The sequence below is a fragment of the Crinia signifera genome, chromosome 2, assembly GCF_055691185.1.
Source record: "Crinia signifera chromosome 2, ASM5569118v1, whole genome shotgun sequence".
In the NCBI taxonomy this organism is placed as follows: domain Eukaryota; kingdom Metazoa; phylum Chordata; class Amphibia; order Anura; family Myobatrachidae; genus Crinia; species Crinia signifera.
This window is the reverse complement of record NC_139218.1, coordinates 59722943-59748518: the sequence shown is the minus strand read 5'-3', so window position 1 is coordinate 59748518 and position 25576 is coordinate 59722943. Positions and strand designations below refer to the sequence as shown.

Here is a 25576-nt window from a genome sequence, read left to right as displayed (position 1 = left end):
TCCACACTCTGCACACATTATACATATGTTTATGTAGACCAGGCATATCCAAACTATGGCCCTCCAGCTTTTGTGAAACTAGTCCCATCATGCCTTGCCACAGTTTTGCTATTAGGGAATGTGAAAACTTTGGCAAGGCATGCTGGGATGTGTAGTGTCACACCAGCTGGAGGGCCACAGCTTGGACATGCCTGATGTAGACATTGCAATTGGTAGACACTAAAGAATCAGAACACGATGGAACATTCTATTAGGGGATTCTATAAGGATCATCACCTACCCAGCCCCTTCACCTGGCCATGCCTGTAACCAGGGAAGAGAAGGGAAGCCACCACTTTCCTGGTTACTGTTCTCAGGTAGTCTTACTGAAGCCACAGGTGGTCAATCAGTTCATGATCTTCCCACTTCCGTAGCCCAGCCTGCAGGAGGAGGGTACCTCTTTTAGTGATCAAACATCCACCTTTACTGTGAGCTGGCCATATATGCACTATCATCTGCATCTCTAGCCAAATCATACAGTTACCCCTGAAGAACCTAGAACGCTACACAACACCAACACGTGCCCAGGAAGTGGCTTCTTCATGTCACTGTCCTATTGTCACCAATTAACACCCATTCAGTTACAAATGCGAAGTAACTGATCAGTGCATAGCCCTGAATCACTCATAAATGCCACAGACGGCACATGGGAGGCGCAGTCTGAAAACAAATGAGACAAAACCGCATTCAGAATTGCATGCAGCTCTGAATAAGGCCCATAGACACTTCCAATAAGTGCACCTTTTGTTATATACATTGTTATTTTTCTCAGAATGTCATGTACCTAATACATGAGACCTGCTCTTCAGCTGTGCAGAGTACGTACATAATTAAACTCCTGTAAATCCCGAGAGGTAAAGAGAACACATTATGTCAGTTTGGGGAACACAGAGGGCACAATTATCAGCTGGTTCCGTGGTGTTAATTTTTTTTTTTTTTTTATCAAACAAATGCACAAACTAGGGGGTATTCAATACCAGGTGCCGACTGTCGGTACGTCCCGACAGTCTGAATACTTGCCTTTTTTTGTTCCACTCGCCATGTTATTGGCAGGCGGATTCACTGATTGTGGAAAAGGGGCGTGTCTGCAAAAACGGCTGTGATCTGGACAGTCCACGGCCGTTTTCGGAAAAGCATGCCTGACTTTTAAAGTCGGGTCAGTCTGACGAGCTGCTGCTTCAATGCTGTAGAGAACAGCAGCACTGAATAGGCACCTTTGATAAAGCTGCAGGACGCAGTGAAACGCGTTAGGTGATTGCCCCCCACCTCTGGACACAGCTGTGACACGTTGTTTCATTTGGACATCATCTCCTTTCATTACTCTCACTTGGATAATTTGTTTCCATTGGCGGACACCGTGCAAACTACCACTGGTCATCACCACCTACACCAGTTTGGGCTGCTACCAGGCACGGAAGCCACATCTGTCTTCCCTTGCTGGGACCATTCATCTGGGATCGCTGCAGACAGGTTTTGGTTTACTGAGTCAACTTTCACCAGTCTCGTACCAATTTATGGTCTGTTTACATCAAGCGATAATTACCACCTCCAGCGGCAACCACTCCAGTCGCATACATCGTGAGGACTCCCAGCATACTTCATATTCAAAGGATCCACCGTTTACTATTGGTAAAGTGCACTTACCTGTTTCCTCCATATTAGTGTCAACACAGCTTATTCTGACTGTCCATTGAGGCGGGGCCTATTTTTATTATTTACCATTTTTGATATTCATTCCAATTTACGTTTATTCCCCCCCCACTATCTTATACCATTATTGTAATTTATTTATTGTCATTGTTTTATTATTGTAATTTTATTATTGTGATTTTAACATAATCAGTAAAATTGTTATACCTTTTCATTCACTGGTATCCTTCATTGATTTAAGCGCTGCTTCACCCACCTTGTGTGAGTTTTTCTTCAGCACTGAATAGGCGCCCGCCGCTATTTCTCCCGTCGGAAATAGCTGCAGCGATTGAACGTAAAAACATCTTGAGTGCTTGCTACGTGGTAGATAAATGCTACAGTGATTACTGTCGTTTTAACCAGATGCCTTATATCCAGCCTAATGCCAGCTTATCTGCATGTAAATAAGGGAGCAGAGACGCTCATCAGGAAATAGAGTTGTTTTAATGGGCTATGGAGGAGACATATTCAGTATTTGTTTTTAAAAGGACCAATAAACCAAACAAATACTGTAAATCCTATAGGAATCCTCCATAGAAAATACAAACTGCATAGTGTGTGCATGTGTATATTGAGATGTGTATAAAATTCTTTCATGATTCAAAATGTAATCGGTATTTTACAGCTTAAGTAACAAAATAACATTTTATAAACTGCATTTTAAAAGAATAAAGAAACAACATTTCAAAATCCATACCGAGCTGTTGTGTCTATGGAAGGACAATACATAGGGGCATGGAGTGTGAAATGGATCATTACACAGCTTGCACATAGCTGCAGGGCAAAGCTAAACACAATGTCAAATTTCTACAATTCCATCAAAACAGGAGGACTTTCACTGGGATGCGGTCATTTGGTCGAATGCATTATGGTCGAATGTCATTACATCGAATCCATTAGGTCGAATTGCTAAAAGGTCGACATGATTCTAGGTCGACATGGGAAAAGGTCGAAATGATTCTAGGTCGAAAGGTCATTAGTTCGACAGGTCATTAGGTCGACAAGGTCATTAGTTCGACATTGTCTAGGTCGACATTCACAAAGTCGACATAGGGTTTTTCACTGTTTTTTGAGCCAACATGTGCTGACAGGCAGTATTTCATGCCCTACCATCCACTAGGGCGTGGTGGGAGAATAAAATAGTGTGCCGAGCGTAGCGAGGCACCGTGCCCGACGTATAGCGAGCGCAGCGAGCGATGCGAGGGGATGCAGTGCACTTTAAACTGTGTCCATGTCGACTGTGTTGACATTCAGGTAAAAAAACAGTGAAAAACCCCATGTCGACTTTGTGAATGTCGACCTAGACAATGTCGAACTAATGACCTTGTCGACCTAATGACCTGTCGAACTAATGACCTTTCGACCTAGAATCATTTCGACCTTTTCCCATGTCGACCTTTTAGCAATTCGACCTAATGGATTCGATGTAATGACATTCGACCAAACGATCCCAACCCCTTTCACTGGGGTCTCTCTGGGATAAAAGACGCTCCCAGACATAAAAGCACAGACACCAGCATATGTATGTATAGTGTCTGGGGAGGGCAAGATTTGGCTGTTGCATGCTCACACACAACTTCCAAAATCTTATAGATATTTGCACTAAATAGCTTTCAAGGTCAGGACAACTAGATATAATAACCACCCGTTTGATACATCAGGGTCTACATGTTCTGCAATTAATAGCAAAGGAGGAATTCAATTGTTTTATTGTGGCTGCAGCTCCCATCTAAAGTATGGGTGCTATGTGATGGTTTGTGCTGCTTGCTGCAAGTACCACAGGTGCACATTACTTATTGCAGGTATATGCTGGCACTTCTGAAGGCACACTAATACAGCTTTCAGAACGCATTACCGGCTCGGACCCGGGATCTCTATTCCGGATCTGGCACTTTCACTTTAAACACAGGTCGCTCATTATTCACAGGGCGACCCGGGTATAAACATTCTTATATCCAGGGGTAGAATCACACGGTACCTCGACCTGGGTCGAAAGGGGTATGAGTAGTTGGCACAGGTTTAGTTGGCTTGACATCGGTGATAAGTAAAGTATGCCAGTTGCAAAAACAATTGAATATCCAGGTTATTCAAGACAAGAGGTGAAGCGGTTTAAAATAATAATAATTTAATTATCCCCTTTGCTTAGAAAAACGAAGCAAAAAAGAGCCTTCCTTCTGTGAGAGTGGGAACATGGTGTTATGTTACAAATACAGACAAGGAGGTCTCTCCATTTAAAGTCAAGGAGATTGAACATAAAATAAAATGATAACACAAAAACCTGAACAAAATAACACTATCTGCAATAATACATATCTAAAACTTGCCATAAAGTGGTTGTAATTCAGTCCTATTAAAATCCAGTCAAATCTTGCTTTATATAGTAAAAAAAACAAAGAAATGAAAAACACACGTTACACATCCAAGAATGTATGAGTCTATATGTAACTACAGATTCAAGGTATTTTTTATGGGTAATAGCTGAATATTTTCAATGTAAAATGAAGATATGTGCATGAACAACACTGAAGGAGATGTAATAGTCTTTGGTAAAGTGATGAGAGCTAAAGTACCAACCAGTACATCTGCCCACTGTTCCTTACAAACACAACCCGGCCTTCACATTTTATTTCATCAACTAGATTTTAATTCTATTTTTAAATCCAATTTTACGCCTAATATCGAAAAGCTATAACACCATGTAATTTGATTATGACAAACTTCCCATTTCCCCAGCCAGGCAACCTTCACAAATCTGTATCTATTGCGTGAGGTCTCCAGAACCCTGTCCGTTACCAGGCCAACCAAAGCAGGCATTAATAAATGAATGGCTAAAATGGCACCTGCAGCAGTCCAGGTCTGATACGCACTAAGTGAAGCTCACTTGAAAGAGACTCGGAGGGGCCATTAACTTAAAAAGAATCTGTCTGATTATTGTCTCTCGGCAATTTAATGAGGGCATCAGAATAGGAGGTAGTGACGAGCGTGTTTGATGTTCCCATTTCCTGCAAATGTGACGGCCTCTCAAACAGATGGTTCCCAAGAGGGTTAGCGCTTCCTCTCAAGCCCACAAACGTGAGAAACTGACAGGAAAACTAGCATCTCTGTAGAAGCAGGTTTCCCTCACTTGTACGTCTAGCTTACAGCTCGAACAACAGGTGATGAGTGAAAATAAACCATCTACGTTCACGTCAGAAAAAGCCAAAAACGTTTCATAACCCATATATTAATCATATTAGACTTATTAGATCTGTTCAATGAATGAAGACAATGTTAAGCAGCACTGCTTATTTCATGGAGATAGCAGTATGTTATAAGCTTACAAACCATATCTAGGTGGACAATCAAAAGGTCCAGCCCACAAGGTCGACTTGAACAATTTTGACAATGATAAAGGGTTGACACAAGCAAAAGATCGACATGAATTTTTGGTGTTAATGTCGACAGTCACACGTGAAACCCCAATTAGTGCACTGGGCCACATACACTAACTGGGGGTCCTTGCTTGGCTTGCTTTGAAAGTCATGCTTCAGGTCAAACAGAATTAACGGGATCTGTTCCCAATTGGAGTTCATGTGCATGATAAAGTAAGAAAATTCCCTCCAAAATGTAAATATATTGCGAAAAACTTGACCTTTCACGTGTCGACCATTGTTATGTCAAGCTATTGCTTGTGTCGTCCTTTTAACAATGTCGATCCCATGGGGTTGACCTATTGAGAGAAAAATTGTAGCTCAGCCATCTGGATACCACAGATCACATGGGTGGTTTTTGGCGGACCAACAGGGGGGATCCCGATGGTCAGTATCCCGATGTCAGAATCCCGACTGTCGGTGCTTTGGCAGGGGGACGTGCGTAAAGAAGCCCCTTGTGGGCACACTGCGCTCGCCATAGGTTTTATTCTCCCTCTATGGGGCCCGTGGACCCCCACAAGGGAGAATAGCCCCAGTCAGTCGGGATCCCCCGTTGGAGCTTCGGTAGTCTGGATTCAAACGTCGGTATACGTTGGGATCCCCCGTCGGGCAGTCATTTGGCACCCAGATCACCTATATCAATACAATAAAGAAGGGATTTCCAACCTGTGGCGGATGAGCACCCAGTGGTAACTCAAAATAGGATGGTAACAAATGCCTGCAGTCAGGATCCTGAGGGTTATGAGGGTACACACCAGGACGACCCGCTCACGATGCACATCGTGAGCGGGTCGTCAGTGGCTCGTCCGACCCACTCACGGTGACGCGCGGGGGGGGCACGACCCGCTCACGATGTGCACCGTGAGCGGGTCCGATCTGAAGGCGACCCGCACCCGGCTGTATGGTCGTCATTGAGATCCTACCTGCAGCAGGTAGGATCTCAATAATGACCGACTGACCCGCGGGACCGCGCATCGGATCGGTATCGGTCCACACCAGGACAGAAAAGGGCCGAATCAGCACACAATCTACATCCAATTGGTCGGAATTGGATCTAGATTGAGGGGATCGGGCCCTAGTCGTCCTGGTGTGTACCCAGCATTAGAATCCTGATGATCACAAGGCCAATGGAATACGGTAAGTATTCTGACCATACATAAGGGCCCTACCCGCACCCTAAAATTCACCGTCAGAATTTCCAACCTGTGTCGCATTAGGGTCAACCGTTCGTTTTAAGAAATCTGTTGATATTTCCTCTGTCAGAATGCTGGTGTCCGTATTCGGAATGCCAGCATCCCTACCGCTGGTCATCAGTATGTATTCCCTACCATGTGGCTTTATATATTGCACTATGAAACACAAATATCAGACTAGAAGTGTTTAGTGGACATATAGTACAGGATGTGTAATTGGATCTGAGACTTATTTAATAGCTCTGACCTTCAGGCATTTCAGCACACGGAGCTCTACATGTGGGAATAAGGTCTATAAATTCCAGCGGAGCATTAAATGCACAAATATTGCTACAGATAAGGAGACTATGGAGTAGTATATTCATTTAAATGTACATCCAGTGGGGGGAAAAATACATTTACAATGTATATGCAAGCAAACTTATTATACGCAGATTTTCAAGTCTTTATTTACATATGGAGGACTATGAAATGCATGTTTATTAATAGCACACCTATGTATTTAGAACAGAAGATTCACCAGGGATATAAAACTTGTTCAATAGCACTTTTGCTGTTCAATATAACATATACTGCACACTTGCAGTTTCAGAATCAGGAAAGATGCCCAAGTAAAGCACATGGCTGCACAGTAATCCAGTCATAGGGCCAGATTTAGCAAGCTTCAAAAGTGATAAAATAAAACAACCAGCCAATTGACCAAATTACAGGCTGGGTTTGAAAAATGACAGATAGGAGCCGATTGCTCTCCATTTTATCACTTTTTGAAGCTTGATACATCTGGCCCACAGACACTTTTTTACATGTGCTACAGCAAGAGAGATGTTTAAGCAAATATTTATTCAGAAGTCTGTTAACATTAATCTACAATATTTCGAGCTCATATATTGATTTTACTGCTTGGTTCCATTAGAAATGTGAAGTTCTGTCTCACGACTACATGTCACACTCGATTACATTTGTAGCACAGTTACCAGCAGGGAAAGGCTGGCAGCGGACATAAAGCTACAGTAGCTAATACTTCAAAAGTTGCAGTGGCGCAGAAACAAAAAGGCTATAGAACCAAAAGGTTTCCTACTCTTTTACTGAGCTTTAATGTTGTACTTAATTAAAGGAGTAAATTTGTTGCTTTCCCCAAGTACTGAATAATATCTAATAATATTGATGTATCAAAATGTGAAAATATGTATGTATATTTTAAACAAAATCCCTGGTAACTGCTGGCATCTGGGAAAATTGAATAATCAAAGGCAAGTTAATTATCTGTAGTAAAATACTGTGGATAATTAAATAACTGCTTTAGGCCCACGGTCAAATCACCTTGCGTTCACACAGAAGACGCGTAGGCTTATGGAGGAGATAACAATGCTTACATTGAGCACACCATAATAGACACATATGTGTAATCTCAACGGATTATGGTAATACTTCAATTAGTTACTGCAGTAAGTGATCAAGCAATGTAATACAGAGCTTTCTAGTGTTCCAGAAAGGACCAATTCTACATGGGAAATACCAATAAGGTCCAAACAATGTACTGACAGAAATGATAGGTGGACAGAGGTGTGTAATGGAGCCCCTTTAAGGGGGTGTACCATAACTCATACAGGTTGTCTGCATATTGTACCCTATATTTGTTTTCCCTGCATTCCTGGATGGAAAAGACAAATCCTATGCCTCATGAATTAGCTCCTCGGGGCAAATTTAGGCAGATTTATGCACACTGGAGGAGACTAATCATGTGCGCGCACCGGGTAGACTGTGAGCAGTCACATGCCACGCATAAATGTCCACACTTTATACATGAGCCCCTTTCTGTATGTACAACGTATTGGATAAAGCAGAAATTAAGGTTATAAATTACTGACAGCAGTGTCATCTTATTGCAGTGTATAAATAAATCCATATTTTATAGAAATCAATTGGGAAGCTTCATCCTATTAGGTGACAAGACATTAGATTACATTAGGCTTTATATATTGTGATTCATGTACAATATTGTATTTGCACAGCTGTGGACATGCATGTGCTGGTAACGGAGCATAGACAGGCAAATGCACATGCATAGGGCGGGCCCTAGAGCCACACTAATCATCCACTGAATTATCTTCAGATGCAAATTGTAAAAGCGCACTGAACTAGTTTAGAGCAAGTACGGATGCGTTAGCAAATGAAAAAGGATTCTATCATGCACTCACTCAGGAAGTAAATGGTATTTTAATGGTGTTCGTCTCATGTTCCATTAATTCATTGATGAAGGCCCCACTGTACAGACATGCTGTGTTTTATGTATTTATTAGATTTTCCAAATACTATTTAAAATACATTAAACCAGTGAAAAAAGGAAAAAGTACCTTTTATTAAAATACAAAACAGTATTCATTAAGGTTAGTAGCTGAGAAAGGTAAACGTCTGTATCAGAGAACAATGGAAAGAAAACCGGAGGATACTGACGCAGCAAGGAAACCCAGGAATTCCCCATTGTATACCCCGCACCAAGGTAATACAGGACATATGTTCTGGTATTCAGTACTTCGAAACCAAAGGATAATACGGGTGTGGGTAGTCAAAAGGTCGACATGAAAAAAGGTCAACACGAGTTTTTCACAGTTTCTGCTTTGCTCGCCATGCTCCGGACCTGGTGCCTCGCTTCACCCAGCACACTATACTGTTCTCAACTGTAGTCCAAGTGCATGGTAAAGTATGTAAAAAAGTCCAATAAATTGTGAAAAACGTATGTCGATCGTTTTTCCATGTCGACATATTGACTATCTAGACCACGGGTGTCAAACACAAGGCCCGCGGGCCAAATCCGGCCCGCCAGACCTTGTCATGTGGCCCGCGCGAGGAGATAGCATGCAGGGCAGTGTGTCCCAGCTCCTGCCTAGGCCACCTCCTCTCACCCACCCCACCGCGGCCGCCTTACCTGTTCCTCCACTGTCGGCGGCCATGTTCCTGTAGGCACATATGTATGCGGCTACAGAAACATGGCCTCCGTCCTCCACGGCTACGTGGAGGAGGGCCCGGCCGCCTGTTCCCTCTGATGCCCGGCAGTGACAGACACTGGGTGGGGACGTCATGACGATGACGCCGCCCGCCCATGCGTCTGTAGAGAAGTAGGAGCAGGCAGGGAAGCTGGACCGGGAGTCGGGGACAGTGTGGCCGCAGCAAGCAGTGAAGAAAAGCTGGAAGCCGCAGCAGCTGCAGGACAGACCGAGAAACAGTAAGTGAGGATGAGGATCACACTCACAATAAAAAAAAAAAATATACATCTGCTGTTTCCTGAGGTGTCCCCGTGTATATTAATAATAATAATGCCATGACACCACAGGCTGCTCCTCCTGTATAATCATTTGTGTGTCATGGCATTACTTTTATTATATTATACAGGGGGAGCAGTCTGTGGTGTCATGGCATTATTATTATACAGGGGGAGCAGCCTGTGGTGTCATGGCAATCATTTTATATTATACAGGGGGAGCAGCCTGTGGGGTCATGTCATTATAATTATACAGGGGGACCTACAGATACAACCGGCCCTTTGAGGGTGACCAAACTGCTGATGCAGCCCCCAATGAATTTGAGTTTGACACCCCTGACAGATCTAACAATCGGAACCAGTTTGTTTAATGATAAATAAAAGTTGGTTAGATTTGAAGAGAAGCAATTTGCATGCATTAGGCAAGCAGCCAAAATCAGCATACTTGTACATTACGTCTCAATCACATGGCAGAATGGAAAGGGATTTGTAAATGATTACCAGCTGCAAGAAACTAAATCCCCAGCACCAAACTGTATGTTACCTGTATAAGTATTATACAGTGCTCTATTAGCACAATAAATACTAGCATTTAGTGAGAATACAGAAAATGAAAATGACAAGGCATGCAAATGTAGTAGTCTTCAGCTTCTATGGTGGCCTGTAAGGAATAAAGGCACCCATCACTGTTACATTGGGCAGCTGGTTATCAGTGCAGACAGGTGCCAAGTCATTTCACGTAAACAAGGAATGCAAGAGACATTCAAAGCAAATCTTTAAAAATCATTAAGAAACTACATGGTAAGAGGAGGTCTATTAAACACAGAATTTGGAGTTACTGTAACACCCCTTTTTTTATTTTTTTTTATTAATTTTTTTATAATGACAACAAGCATTTACCAGTGTTGGTTAAGAATAGTTTTCTATTTTAATATATTGAAAAAATTGTAATTAACCAATCAATTTAAGACATTATAGACAATGCATATGTGTGACCACTATTAGCAAAAGGTTCCCTTTGTGGTCGTGATCTATACCGCTTTCTCGTCGCAAATACCGAGTCACATCTGGGCATGGGTCCATCCTGGGAGCAACCAGGCATTTGCAAAGTGAAGCTCCCCACAGCGAACCGGCAATAAGCCTGGTTGCTGATGTCATCAGGGGGCAGGCCGGAGTGGCGGGGCATCAGGGGGCGGGGGGAGGAGGCAGCGCTTGGAGCTGATGCTGCCTCCTCACTATAGTGTGATCGGGACCTGGGTGGCTGGGTTACCCGTTCACACTGACCAGCAACCCGGGTCTGACCTGGGTAAAACCCTTCTTGTGTGTGAGGGGTATCACAGATACAGATGATAAAAAATAAATGTAACAAAAATATGTAATTTCTGCTACACATTTCACACACCATATGCAGGATACATTTCTTCAAAATAATCAATGTGAGGCGGCTGGAGAATATCAAGTGCGGAGAGTACCTGCAGGGAACAAGAGATTAAAAGTCTTAAAAAAAGAAAAAGGTACAAAAGCATATTTAACATAATATTTTGTCGCCCAGATTCAAGGAGTGACAGTTGGGATACTTTGCAAGGAACAAACCACCACTATAAACTGATATTATTAAACATAGGTTACATTGTGGGGGGTGATTTAGTTCCAGGGGGGATCCATCAGCACGGCCAAATTAGCGCAGCAATAGCTGCACTTTACTGCAGCCCAATCTCACATAAAATTGTTGCAGCCCCATAGGTTAATGCAGGGGTTCTCAAACTCAGTCCTCAGGACCCCACACAGTTCACATTTTCCAGGTCACCCGGCAGGTGCACAGGTGCACTCATTACTCACTGACACGTTTTAAAAGGCCCACAGGTGGAGCTAATTATTTCACCTGTGATTCTGTGAGGAGACCTGCAAAACCATGTACTGTTGGGGGTCCTGAGGACCGAGTTTGAGAACCTGTGAGTACTTTCAAGCAAATTTGGGATGGGAGATGTGGTGCAGCTGCATATAAACGCTGTGGCAATGGCAATTCACACCCTTCGCCTGGAAATAAATTCTGTCCAATATGTTTAACAAAACGTTTTCAGAATACTGTAACAAGGATATAGAACAATCAGGAAATTCTACTTTTAGGGAGGCAGGGCACTAGTTTAAGGTAATCTTATTAATTAGCCACAAGGTTTGCTTTAAAAAAACAAACAAGAATTCCAGCTTAATTGGCTCCTACAAGAACACTGCTTATGCCGCCCTGAGTCCTGCACACACCGGATTAGTTGAGCAGTAGCTCAGAGAAGAATGGTTCGCAGCTTAGGTGCAATGTGTTTGGTTTGCAGACTGTGGAAGAAATAACAGCAGGGCAGCGGAATATTTGGGATTATATACATTTATATGGCACGCTATAAGAATGGGGATATGGTAACTATATGGGGGATACGATCCTATTTAGGTAAACATGCATTGGATCAACCACTGAAGGGTGACAGGGCTTAGGGAGACCCCTGTAATAGATCAATATGGCTTATTTCGACAGGGTCGGAAGGTCAACACAAGCATTCGGTGGACAATGGGAAGGTCGAAAATCAAAAGGTCAACATGAGTTTTTCACGTTTTGAGCCGACAGGTTGTATTTCATACCCACAACGGTGTGATAGGTGTGCATGTCGACATTCGGGACAAAAAAAACAACAACACATTTTGACTGTCGAACTTCCCATTGTCAACCTAATGGTTGTTTCAACCTTCCAACCCTGTTGACCTTAACCATGTCAACCTATAGCAGGTGTTGTCCAAAGCCCTGACGACCTTTGGTGGTCGCGCCAAGGCATGTCGACCTAAATAGGGTCGACCCAATGACCAATACCCATAACAATGCTAAGCAAATTTTGTGTTGTCTTCTGAAATGGCTATAGTTGGCATAAAAAATTCATGCAGTTCCTCTTCCCTGCCAGAGGTGTCACTCTTTGCTGTGGTGCTTCCACCACAGATATGGTCTGCATATCCATGATGTAAAACAAACCACACTGTGCAAGCAACACCTCAGGCAGGGAAGAGGAAATGCACGTGTTGTCGAAGATGCAGGGTGCTAGAATAAACACTAGGCATGCCTAGCACTTATTATGGAGATGCTGGGGTGACCCCAAGCTCTGCCGTCACTTTTAAGAACGGTGAAAGTAATTGAAACATGTAAAAACATAGAGGGGGAACAAATTTGAAATCACAGTTTCCTCCTAAATACTGGAAGTGCTTACATGGCTTGTATGGGAACAGACACTTCATCACCTGCACAGACACTTAGGATCATGAGGAACACATGTATGATATATAGCAATCTACATGGAAAGCCACAGAGAACAAAGATATGATACTTCTAGACTAAATCATGAATACCTCAAACAATAAAAATCAAAGCATTCTCTTTAGGCCTTAGTGATCCTGAGCGCTACCTCAGTTAATAACATGAAATATACCAAAGCCTACAGGCATAAAACAAGTTTCACGTTTTTGCTATAGCCCAGGCATTGGCAACCATTTGTATAAGTGCCACAAGTTTACTCCACACTGGAAAACCCAATCTCAGCCTCCATATCCAATGAACATTAACACACAACAATGCGGATTACCATAGATACAGCTTTATAGCACTGGTGTGCATGTAATCAGCCAGGGGTGGCCAACCAACCAGAAGCAATGAGCACAAATAGGTTATGTTAAGACAAAGAGCCGATGCCATGCAAAAAAATAAAATAAAAATAAAAAACTTAGACAAGGCCATGCACCAATTTTTTTTTTTTTTACGCAGGTTGTGTAACAAAAGTAGGAGCCAGGGTTGCATAGTTAAGGTCAGCAGCCATGCTGCATTAAAAGACGGTACTTGTGTAGTTTCACGGCACCAGTATGGCGCCGTGCGTCTGAGTCCCCTTGCGGGCTCGGTGGCTCGCTACGCACGCCACGCTATTTCAAATCAACTCCATGCCAACATGGATAGTGGGGGTATGAACTATCCATGTTGGCATGGAGTTAAGTTACTTTTTTTAACATAGTTTGTGGCGAGCGTAGAACCCGGAAGTAGCACGGCGCCATGATGGCGCCGTGAAACTACACAAGTACCTAAAAGACATTCCTCTGACCCCCAGCGTCACAATTCTCATATTTTGGGCTCTATACACCACAACAATGGGTTTGAAATTAACCAAACAAGATGTTCTTTAACTACAGACTTTCAACTTTAATTTGAGGGTATTCACATAAAAATCCTGTAAACAGTGTAGGAATTACAACGGTTTCTATATGTGTCTCACACTTTTTAAGGGACCAAAAGTAATGGGACAATCGACTCAAAAGCTATTTCATGGACAGGTGCTGGATTTCCCTCGTTATTTCATCATCATGCTTTTGGAATCTGTTGCTGTCGACTCTCAATATGATATCCAGAGAGCGGTCACTATCAGTGAAGCAAGCCATCATTAGGCTGAAAAATCAACATACAACAATTTTGTGTACAGGGGCGGATTGGCCCACCGGGAAACCGGGCTATTTCCCGGTGGGCCGGCCAATATTGCACCAGAACCGGCTGCCTCCCCCCCCCTGGCTGGGCCGCGCGTTATGCCAATACCCAAAATGGCCGCGGGAGGGCTGCTGTGCATGCGCGGCCGCACGCAGCTCCTCCCGCGGTACTTTGCTGCCTAGAGACGGAAGAAGGTGGGGGCTCCCGGGTCAGCATTGACCCTGGAGTCAGCATTGACCCCCCCTCTGAAAGCCCCCCCGCCCGCCGTACACCAGATGTCAGTTCCGTCCGTGGCGTCCGGCCTCCAGCCTCTCCAGCGCACACTCACAGCTGAGTGACGAGCAGGCTGCTGCAGGCTGCACGGAGGAGGAGGTCCCTGCTGAATTGTGTTCGTCGGAGGAGAGCACTGAATTGATCCAAGCCTGCAGCGAACAAAAAAGTAAGGCTGGACCAAACATTCATACATTATATGTGTGTGTGTGTGTGTGTGTGTGTGTGTGTGTGTGTGTGTGTGTGTGTGTGTGTGTGTGTGTGTGTATATATATATATATACACATGGGCGGATTGGCCCACCGGGATAACGGCCTTTTTCCCGGTGGGCCGGCCCATTTCAGCCATGCAGCGGCCGCTCACCCCCCCTGGCTGGGCCGCAGACCGCCCGACCGCCTTCTCCGCGGTTAGCGACCGCGGCCACAGCACTTTTCCCTGGCAGCAATGATAATGGCCGCGGGAGGGCTGGTGCGCATGCGCGGTCGCACGCAGCAGCTCCCACGGCCCCTTTGAGTGTGTCTGTGCGGCTGCTAAGTTGCGTGCTGGGGATCAAAAACAGGAAGGGGGCGGCGCTGGTAAAGCAGCAGAATTAAAGACTGAGCAGCAGTCTGCAGCGCCGCCCATCCTTCTGCTAGCCTCCTCCCTATAGCAGCAGCAGCAGCCTGGCAGCCACAGCCATAGGAAGAGCCAGCCAAGCATGGGCAGAGCCTGGAGCACCTCTACAGCTAGCCAGCCAGGTATATAATGTGCGCTGGGGATGGGCATGATATGATGGGCATCAAGGTGTGTGGCATATGTATAATGGGCTTCAAGGTGTGTGGCATATGTATAATGGGCATCACGGTGTGTGGCGTATGTATAATGGGCATCACAGTGTGCGGCATATGTATAATGGGCATCACGGTGTGCGGCATATGTATATTGGGCATTACAGTATGCGGCATATGTATAATAGCATCATGGTGTGTGGCAAATGTATAATGGGCATCATGGTGTGCGGCATATGTATAATGGGCATCACGGTGTGTGGCATATGTATAATGAGCATCACGGTGTTTGGCATATGTATATTGGGCATCACAGTGTGTGACATATGTATAATGGGCATCACGGTGTGTGGCATATGTATGTTGGGCATCACGGTGTGTGGAATATGTATAATGGGCATCACGGTGTGTGACATATGTATAATGGGTATCACGGTGTGTGGCGTATGTATAATGGGCATCACGGTGTGTGGCATATGTATAATGGGCATCACGGTGTGTGGCATATGTATGTTGGGCATCACGGTGTGTGGAATATGTATAATGGGCATCACGTTGTGTGACATATGTATAATGGGTATCACGGTGTGTGGCGTATGTATAATGGGCATCACGGTGTGTGGCATATGTATAATGGGCATCACGGTGTGTGGCATATGTATAATGGGCATCTTGGTGTGTGACATATGTATAATGAGCATCACGGTGTTTGGCATATGTATGTTGGGCATCACGGTGTGTGACATATGTATGTTGGGCATCACGGTGTGTGACATATGTATATTGGGCATCTCGGTGTGTGACATATGTATAATGGACATTACGGTGTGTGGCATATGTATAATGAGCATCACAGTGTTTGGCGAATGTATATTGGGCATCACAGTATGCGGCATATGTATAATAGCATCATGGTGTGTGGCATATGTATAATAGCATCATGGTGTGTGGCATATGTATAATGGGCATCACTGTCTCCCCTCCCTGCATCCTCCACCACTTATTGACTCCCCTCCCTGCATCCTCTGCCACTCTGCATTCCCCCATCTACCCTGCATCCTGTGCCACCATGCCCCCCTCACACTCTGCGTCCTGTGCCACCCTGTGTAAGTCTTCCCTCCCTTCGTCCTCAGCCACCCTGCATCTCCCCTCCCAGCATTGTACCCCCTCCCTCCCTGCATCCTCTTCCACCCTGTCACTCTACTCTCACCCCTCGTCACCCCCTTCTCACCCTTCATTACCAACCCCTCTCACCCTGCACCAACCCCCTCTCACCCTGTGTCTCTCATTCCGTTGCATAATGTTTTTTTATCTCAGCGGCAAAAATCAGGCGTGGCCTCGTTGGGATAGGCCACACCCCCATACTGATAGGCCACGCCTCCCCAAAAAATCTGGCGCGCCTACGGCGCGCAACAACATCACCCCCCCCCCCCCCCTGTCAGGGCTGCTTCAAAATATTTCCCGGGCTGGTTTTAATTTCCAATCCGCCCCTGTTTGTGTAGATCCACTGGCGAGTTTACAAACATATATCACTTACACTATGTGCTAAGATATATTCTTTAGAGTCTCTGTGATCTAAAAGAAACTCGAAAAGAAAGAGACCATAGTGCAATAATGTCTGAAATAGAGGCTGTTTGGTGTTTATTCAGTGCACTCACATTCAGATAGGTATTATGCGTATATCAACAGGTCTTTCCAATCAAATCTTCCACATGAATGGTCCATGCGGTAGATCAAATCAAGCAAAGAACCCCTCAGGGTAATAGGATCCCAGAACTGTGCCCCGGAAGATGCAGGTCCTGCAAACAGCCGGCCAGTGGTGGATGTCAGAAAATGCAGTCCCTCTCTTGCGGCCTCAGGACAGGATCCGTTCGGTGATGTTCACTCGGTTTAAGCGCGCTTACGGGCAAGAATGCCCTTCCTCAGAAGCGCAAATAAAATAAAAAATCAAAGCAAACCCATCAGAGAGATCACAAACACATCAGGTGTGGCCAAATATACTGTTTGGAACATTCTTAAAATGAAAAGAATGCAACGGAGAGCTCAGCAACACCAAAAGACCCGGAAGACCATTGAAAATAACTGAAGAATTACTTCCCTGGTGAAGAAAAACCCCTTCACTACAGTTGGCCAGATCAAGAACACTCTCCAGGAGGTAGGTAAATATATGTGTCAAAGTCAACAATCAAGAGAAGACTTCACAAGAGTGACTATAGAGGGTTCAAGATGTAAACCATTGGTGAGCCTCAAAAACAGTAAGACCAGATCAGATTTTTCCAAAAAAAAAAAAAAAAAAAAACATCTAAAAAAGCTTTTACAGTTCTGGAAAAATATCCTATGGGCAGATGGGACAAAGATCAACTTGTACCAGAGTGATGGGAAGAGAAGAGTATGGAGAAGGAAATGAACTGCTCATGATCCAAAACATACCACCTCAGTCAAATAAAAGAATGCTTCAAGATAGTCTTCACACTGTGAGAAGATACTACATAGCAAAATCACATAAGAGAGAGGCAACTAAATGGAAATGACCGGTAATGTAAGTTCTATCTGTGATCAGGAAGGGTAAAAATATAGGCATATCGGTCAAAGGGTCAACACAAGCATTAGGTCGGCATAAAAAAAAAAGTCAGCAAAAGTTTTTCATGTTTTTTCGTGTCTAGGTTGGCCATGTACCACTTTGCTCGCCATGCTTTGGGCACGGTGCCTTGTTAGACCTAGTGGTTGCATCCCTAAATATACTGCAAGTCCACAATACAGGAATCCAAACCAATAGCACAATAACCTGCGACTATTGTATATGGGTACACAGGAACCAAGAAAATGAACGTACTGTACGTAGATATGGTCTTGGAAAATATTTCCATTGACTTGCTGTTTAAGCAGTCTCCGAGTCCCGCTTTCTATTGTCTAGGGAGATATATATATCTACACATTAGTACACATCTCCAATGGTACACTGATTGTGTATGATCCTATTAATTATTTGTCCACTTTAGATTTTTTTTACTGTTGCTGTATTAATCTAAAGTCTATCCTTGGCGTTTGGTCCATAGAAGTTTGGTTATGGTACTCTGCAATAGGACAATTAATATTGTTTTAAACCATTTACCTACATACAAGGTCCAGTGAAGCCCTTTTTACAGTAACCCTATCAAAAGCAGCCAATATTGATTAAAGAATTGTTGAAAACCAAACATTGAAACACTTAAATTTTCTGTGAAGCACCTTCTTTGTAATTCTTTACCATACTTCTCTGTTCGAATGACCCCTGATGAAGTCTCATGTAGACAAAACATGTAACGATCTTCTCTACATTGACACAATTTCTTCCATGTCCACAAGTGTGAATATGTAAAAAAAAAAATCCTCATGTAGAATTTTATCACCTTTTAAGAACTAAAAGACTTTTTATGAAAATAAATACAAACAAGGACTTTGAGGTGTACAAATGAGAGACTAATCTCAGTCAAGTGGATTCCTTACTCCAGAAGAAGCAATGTAAATGATAAATCATACTGCATACTTACATTGTCATGCTTAAAAAAACACAACATCTTCAGTTCTCGGAAGACCCTTTTGCAAGAGACTAGATTTTGGAAGACGTTGGGCATCTTTTTGAGAGCTACTCTTTTTCCATCCCGTGGATCTGTTACAGACCTATAAAATAAAATGTGAAAAAAAAAGTTATTAAAATTTGTTTTCTAGGAATTCAGAAATAAAATATGGTTTCAGCATTGTACAGTATATCGGTTGTGGAGAAAATGTTAAAGCTGGTTAGACAAGTACATGGGGCTGTAACACAACAACAACAACAACAAGTTGCTTGTCTTGTACTAAATACATCATTAAAGACTATACTGCCACAAGGGCTAACAATGCAGTCAGGAAGGGTGAATGTAATCCCTCAGGTTAATACCACAGGTATTAGACGGCAGCAAATTCATATAAAGATCAGACAATTACCAGGATGAAGCCTTTATGACTACATAGGGTGCACTTGGGATAAGTGCGATAAGTGCTTACCTGCTTAATTGCTCCAAGTGTTAACGGCCTAAGAATAATGTTGGAGCATGAATACAGATCACATTTCATCTCTTCTGTATACACCACAGAAGCAATACTGAGAATCACAGGCAAGCAAACATTACACAGATAGATTACCAAGGAACATGGGTATGCTGATGGAAGATGGTCAATAGATTTACATCAGAGTATTAGAGGAATTGATGGCAATAAAAAAAAGTGTCAGCCATTTGCACATCAACCTATTGACCATGTCGACCTAAATCCATATTGACCATTTAATTGACAAACTTTTGACCTTGTTAACCATCTGGTCCTGACCCTTTGACTGTGTCTATATACTATCAATCTTTTAATTCACACTTGGAAGTAGGAGTTGACATCGGTTATTGAGAATTAGACTATTCACCATAATGGTCTCTGAAAGTGGTACAAATGTTGAAGGCTTATTCTAGGCGATTCACCCAGAAGACCAAAATAATAGACCAAAAGGTAGACTATGAATTGTTGTACCCAAGGAAATAAATACCATAACAAAAAACTCCTTGTTTAGAGAGCAACCATGATCCAATCAAATACATAGGCAGATGGGATTTCAGAGAAAGAAATTCAGCAGAGAGATATATAGATTTCAATTATTAGTTGTCACAGAGCACTGTATGCAATGCCATCTCCCGAGCTTCTACAGAGAGTGAGATCTTGGCCACCAGAAGCAAATCACACTCTTATTTGAATGGGCCGCCTCACTGGGTAATGCAGTCAGCGGTTGCTGGCAGCCAGAGCAATGTGAGACTTCATCTTAAATCTCTGTTATTGTTTTAGCCTTGGCAGATTTACTATTTAATATGAGGACTGTGCACAGGACAAGCAAACAACCCCTAAGGTTAGAGGAGAGGAAGTTTCATACCGGGTGTAGGAAGGGATTCTTTACCGTTAGGGCAGTTAAGATATGGGACACTCTGCCAGATAAGGTTGCGATGGCAGACATTATTGATATATTTAAAGTTATAGGGTTTACACTCTTCAATTTTGTCTATTTTTCTATTTGATCTTGCGCGAACGCATTCAATTTCGATAACATCCCGATGCGCAGCCCAAAGGCATCAAAATCAAATAGAAAAATAGATTGTGCAGGCAACAATATAGGGGTATTCAATGTTGAACGATACTTCTGACAGGTGAAATAGCGCCCGTCAGCTAATCAATGCTGCAGTTTCTGACTGCATTGAAGGCGGAGTTCGACAAAACAGATCCGACTTTAAAACAAGTCGGATCTGTTTTCGCCAACACGCCAACTTTTCCGACACTCGACAGGCAGAACATTGAATTCCACCTGACGAGTCACAGACAAGAGGACCGGAAACGGCTTGGGATTCCGACTGTCAGGACGTTCAGTCATAATCAAACATTGAAAAAGTATCCAGGGTTGTAAGCATTAAATATGTTTAACTCTTTGAGGTCCGCACCAAAAAAAAAAAAAAAAGTTTATTATAAATGGATTTCTCAACCGTTTGGTAGAGGCCTATATCTCAAAAACTGTGGGGTCTCATTTTAAAAAAACTATTGATTGTTGTTAATATTATCCTCAGTGAATAAAAAATGCAAAGATTTTTTTTTCCTTTGCTTGTTTTTTGATGCGGACCTCAAAGGGTTAAAAGTGGACCGTAAAAGGAATAAGAACAACCATTCTAGGTATCGGTAAATTCTAAATGTAAACATCTAATCAGCAATTTCATTTTGGTCCGTTTTAAAATAATTTTTTAAAATGTAACCATTAAAATAGTTGCACCACATTAATTCAAAAATAGAGGGTTTTGAAAGAGTGTATTCAATCACGACTATCTGTCCTTCCCTGGCCCGTTTTTGTTTTGCTCGACCGCAAATCGCCATGCGGGATTAAATATCTCACCTGCCTATCAGCGAAAAGGGGGCGTGTCTGCATAAACAGCTGTAGATTGTCAAGATCTGCCCGTAATTGCGACAATTCACAGCAGTTCACAACAAAACAGGCCCGGCAGCTTTTAAAGTAGGGCCTGTTCTGTTGCTCTGCCTCTTCAATGCTGTCAGGCAAAACAGCATTGAATAGGCGTCCACCGCTATTTCCCCCGTCGGAAGTAGCGTTGGGGATTTAATACCTCCCTATGTATGCCGAAAAACTAGGGAAACTGTGTGCCAATTACCAGTATTTCATGTGAGGGTACGTTTCAAATACAGGGAATTTCTATGATCAAGTAAAATGCTGTTAATTGCATGTATTTAACATACTGCAGATACGGGAGCAGCATTCATACAGTGAGGCTGAACCTGTTCAAGTGGTTCAAATTATCCCATAAAACCTTAATTCTCTGCATCCTGCTTTCTTTTACTTGGTGTACATAGGGCTATAGATGTGCACATACTGTAAATCTGCAACATTACTTAGGTTTATGAAGCAGACCCTTCTCATTCATAATACTTGTGTGTAGACGCAACATGTTCCTTTTGATGCCAATCTTTCAACAGACAATCACATGCATGTGAAATGTTCTATATACATATTACAGACTGAAAAAAAAGAATGCTATAACTGCTACACAGACTTCTGAGAAGAAGGTTACAAGTTAAACTTCAATTACTTTACTGGCAAACATCTTAAATATGCTGGCACCCACCTCCCCCATACCCATTGGCCTTTACTTAGAAGAAATATCACTCAACCTTATGTTTATTCTTCCCTAACTTCTATCTTGTTAAACAAACAAGAGGTGCCCTAGAGATGAGCTTCCCGTCTGGAGGCCTACACTCATGAACCACTAAAACACTGTGCAATGTTCCAGAATTCCGAGCCAGCGCCTGCAGACAAATGCCTGTCGGGGAAGGGCTGCCCTCGTGTTTTGCTCAGTGGATTAAAAGACGGACGTGGGAAATCTTGATGCAGAACAAACACAGGCAGCGCTTGGAAGATCAGACAAAGCGGGGCTTTTTATATTTTGAAATTTAAGTTGTGCCATCCGTAAAAATCCAACTATTTCTGTAACTTACATAAGGTCAAAAAGTATTTTTTTTCTTTAAGTCACAGCGTAATCCTAAATACTGGGAAAGAACATTAATAATCTTGACCAGAGAATTACAAACTGAAGAAGGCAGGTACTGTAGCATGAATGATTAAATAGCTATTGGATCAATGAAAATGGATAATGATTATAATCACAGGCCTGGAAGGTAATGTTAACAAAGTATTCTAGAGCATGTATGTTTGTATGCATCTGCAACTAAAGAGAAGAAAAGATCCTATGCAATACCCATAGCTCAGATGCACAAGGTTGGACTGGCCCAAAGCTGTACAGGGGAAACCCCCAGAGGGCCCTCACTGCCTGGGGGCCCCACCTCCTCCTCTACACATCAGGGTTTCAGACTGTGCACTTGAATTACTTGAAGCGACATGGCTGTCATTATGAGAACCTACCTCGTCTGTATAGACGAGGGAGGGGGTGGTTAACGATGTGCATCATTAACGTTGTTGCTTGTACACACCAGACGAGAAAGTAAAAGATATTGCCGGAGAGTAGATTTATCTATATTTTGCCTGCATGTGCTAAAGATCTGAGCGGGTGATAGCGAAGTGCGGGACTGTGCATCTCCACCGCTATGGAGCATACACACTGAGCTATTTGTGGTCAATTTCTAAGCGACCTGGACAGAACACTCATAAAACAGGGAAAAAATAAATAAACTATCACCACAGTGTGTATGGGCCTATAAGAACTGCACTTCACATCTCTATTAACAGACAAGTGGCCCAAATATCTTGTGAACCGTTTCCAATATATTACAGGCATATTTATTATTTCATAAATACATTTATGAAACTTGCAAATACATGGTAGCACGGATTACATTCTAGTAATATTTCCAGATAACATTTTGTTCCATAATTTGGCACAAAAGTACAAGTAAATAAACGTCTTCACAGCGCCATCCATTAGCAATCACCCCCTTATTACACTACCAGGTCACCTCACCACGCCTGCGAGAGGCATCTCTGCCTTGTCACCTGTGTGACGTAGAAGCCCCCTAAGTACGGCATTCATTTACTGAACATTTTTCTCACCCATTCTGAATGCCCCAACTTGCTGGCACCACCACCCTTAAACTGTTCCTAAACAGAAAGCTCATAGAATTCAGAACTATTTGTAGCAGTTGCAGAACGTTCGTAGATTAAAGAGACTTTTCCAAGAACTTGATGCCGACGATGCCTGTAATGCAGATTGCACACTGCTGATTCATTTCATACGGCTGTGTGACAATTTACTGTCGTGCAATCATTTCTGGCAGCCGACACACCCAGCATACAGTATGACGTACATTGCAAAATTTTATTTTATACATTCAATGCTAAAAAAAGTATCATTTGTGACCTTTAGCTGCACAGCATCTCGTCCACAAGTACTCCAGTTAAGCATTGTTTCCAGTATCACCATGACCACTGGCATTTAGCTAAAGTCGTGTTTGTCAGAATGCATCTTGTTCTGTTTATAGGGAGGGAGGTGAAGGGAGAAAGGGAGGGAGAGTTTTAATTTCTGCAATGGTTGTGGCTGTAATGTCCATCCAGAACAAAGGTACTTCATAAACATCGCCACTAATGATCCTTCAAACTACACTGAGGCGCGCAGGAAAATTTGCAATGCTGTTACAATATTATGCAGAGACATGCGCAGCAGAACTTCATGGCGGAACATGGCATGGGACATTTACTCTCCTTCACGGTGTTTTAAACACATTAGTAAAAGCTTAAAATACTAGTCAAATCATAGCATTAAAAGCTCGCCAATCGCACCTTTTCTGGCATATCTAAACACAAAAAACACTGCGTAAATACACCAACAAAGGGCATTTTATATAAATGTAACATCACATGTAACAGCCTTCAGTGACCAGATTGGTTATGGTACAGCGGATCCACGATGTCTAGATGGACAACCCCTAATGGTCAAACAAATCTTTCTAGACACCTAAAAATAGTCGGCAGCATCTAGATCGACATTAACAAAATATTGATGGAAGCTAAAGGTTGACAGTGACACTTGACAAAAGTTTTTTGGGGTGTCTGTCAACATAGGTCGACATGTACACCATATAAGTGTCCCGCGTCCGCTAGCCAAGCTTCTGGCACACCTTTATTCTCCCTGTATATGCCAACTGGAATGGTAAACTTTAACATGTTTGTTAAAAAAAAAAAAAAATCATGGTCACTGTTGATGATGTTCCCAAAGACCTTTGGCATGCGTCAATCTTTTGTTAATGTCAACCTAGAAGCTGTTGACCATTTTTTTAGGCATTTTCAATCAGTAGAGGTCGAGCATGTGATTGTCGATCTAGACGTAGTCTATCTGTCCAGATATAAACCAGATTTAGGGGCTTAAGCTGCTAGATTTAAAACCAATTTTTTTTTTTAGGGTTTTGTCTTAAGACAAATTTCTGCACGGCGTCAACACTGCATGCATCTCTGGCTCTTATACTGGGCCACAGGGTTCAAACCAACCACAACCAATAGCAGATATGAAACGGCCATGGTCAAGTTCAGTTCCATTTAAGGGCCCCATACGCTACAACAATATGTCTGACCCTGAAGTCGGATGGAATTTCGATCTGTAGATGTATGGCCACCTTTATGGTATACAATTGTACATTAAGCTATATCTGATGGGCTGGATTAGGGGACTGAAAATGCAAGTCAAACCTCCAGCGATATATCACATTCACAAAAAACACTTTTCCATTACTTTCCATGCGATTCCAATAAATCAGTGGTGCATTACTAGTGATCTTATGACTCCTATCCAACACTCACGGGACCATGCATCGGATCGGATGGAAAGCACATACTGTGCCACTTTACAAATAATATATCGGTCTGTAAGAGTGAAATCATGCAAAATCATTGTAGCATATGGGGGCCTTTAGACTATTTTATTTATAGATTGTATTTGCAAATTTACAAAAGAATTTTCAGAATCATATTCTTTTTTTTATTTTTTTTTGGTCAAATAAGGGTTATGTTCGTTGCTGGTTTATAAATTATTTCTTGCAAAGTTAAGAGATCCTATTTATGGTATATATTTCTTAAACAAAAACTATAAATGTCAATTATACTCTTTGCAAAGAAACGGTATCAATGACTTCTGGATACTATTTATTTAAATCCCATTATGAATAAAATAAATTATATTTATATGGCACGTCAAAACTTAAATTTATCAATATTAAATACTTCGGGCAGATATTTTTTTTCTGTTCGTACTGCATTCATCAGACACAAATATGCTTTACTAAAGACTCTAATCCCGGACTACCTTTATAAACACTGCTATTTTTTTATATAGCATGCAAAAACAAAAAAATCCTTATCTGCTCAACACAAATACTATAATAATGAAAGGACTAAT

General features: G+C 42.5%; 1 protein-coding gene across 1 annotated transcript in view; it reads right to left on the bottom strand.

The window, feature by feature from the left end:
• NLK (nemo like kinase) overlaps positions 1-25576 on the bottom strand; it is a 159197-nt gene that overhangs the window by 60540 nt on the left and 73081 nt on the right. The window contains exons 2-3 of the mRNA XM_083172211.1: positions 18656-18785; positions 11007-11062 (exon numbers count right to left, since the gene is read on the bottom strand). Of these exons, the coding sequence (XP_083028337.1) occupies positions 11007-11062; positions 18656-18785 (186 nt within the window). The remainder of the gene's footprint in view (positions 1-11006; positions 11063-18655; positions 18786-25576) is intronic.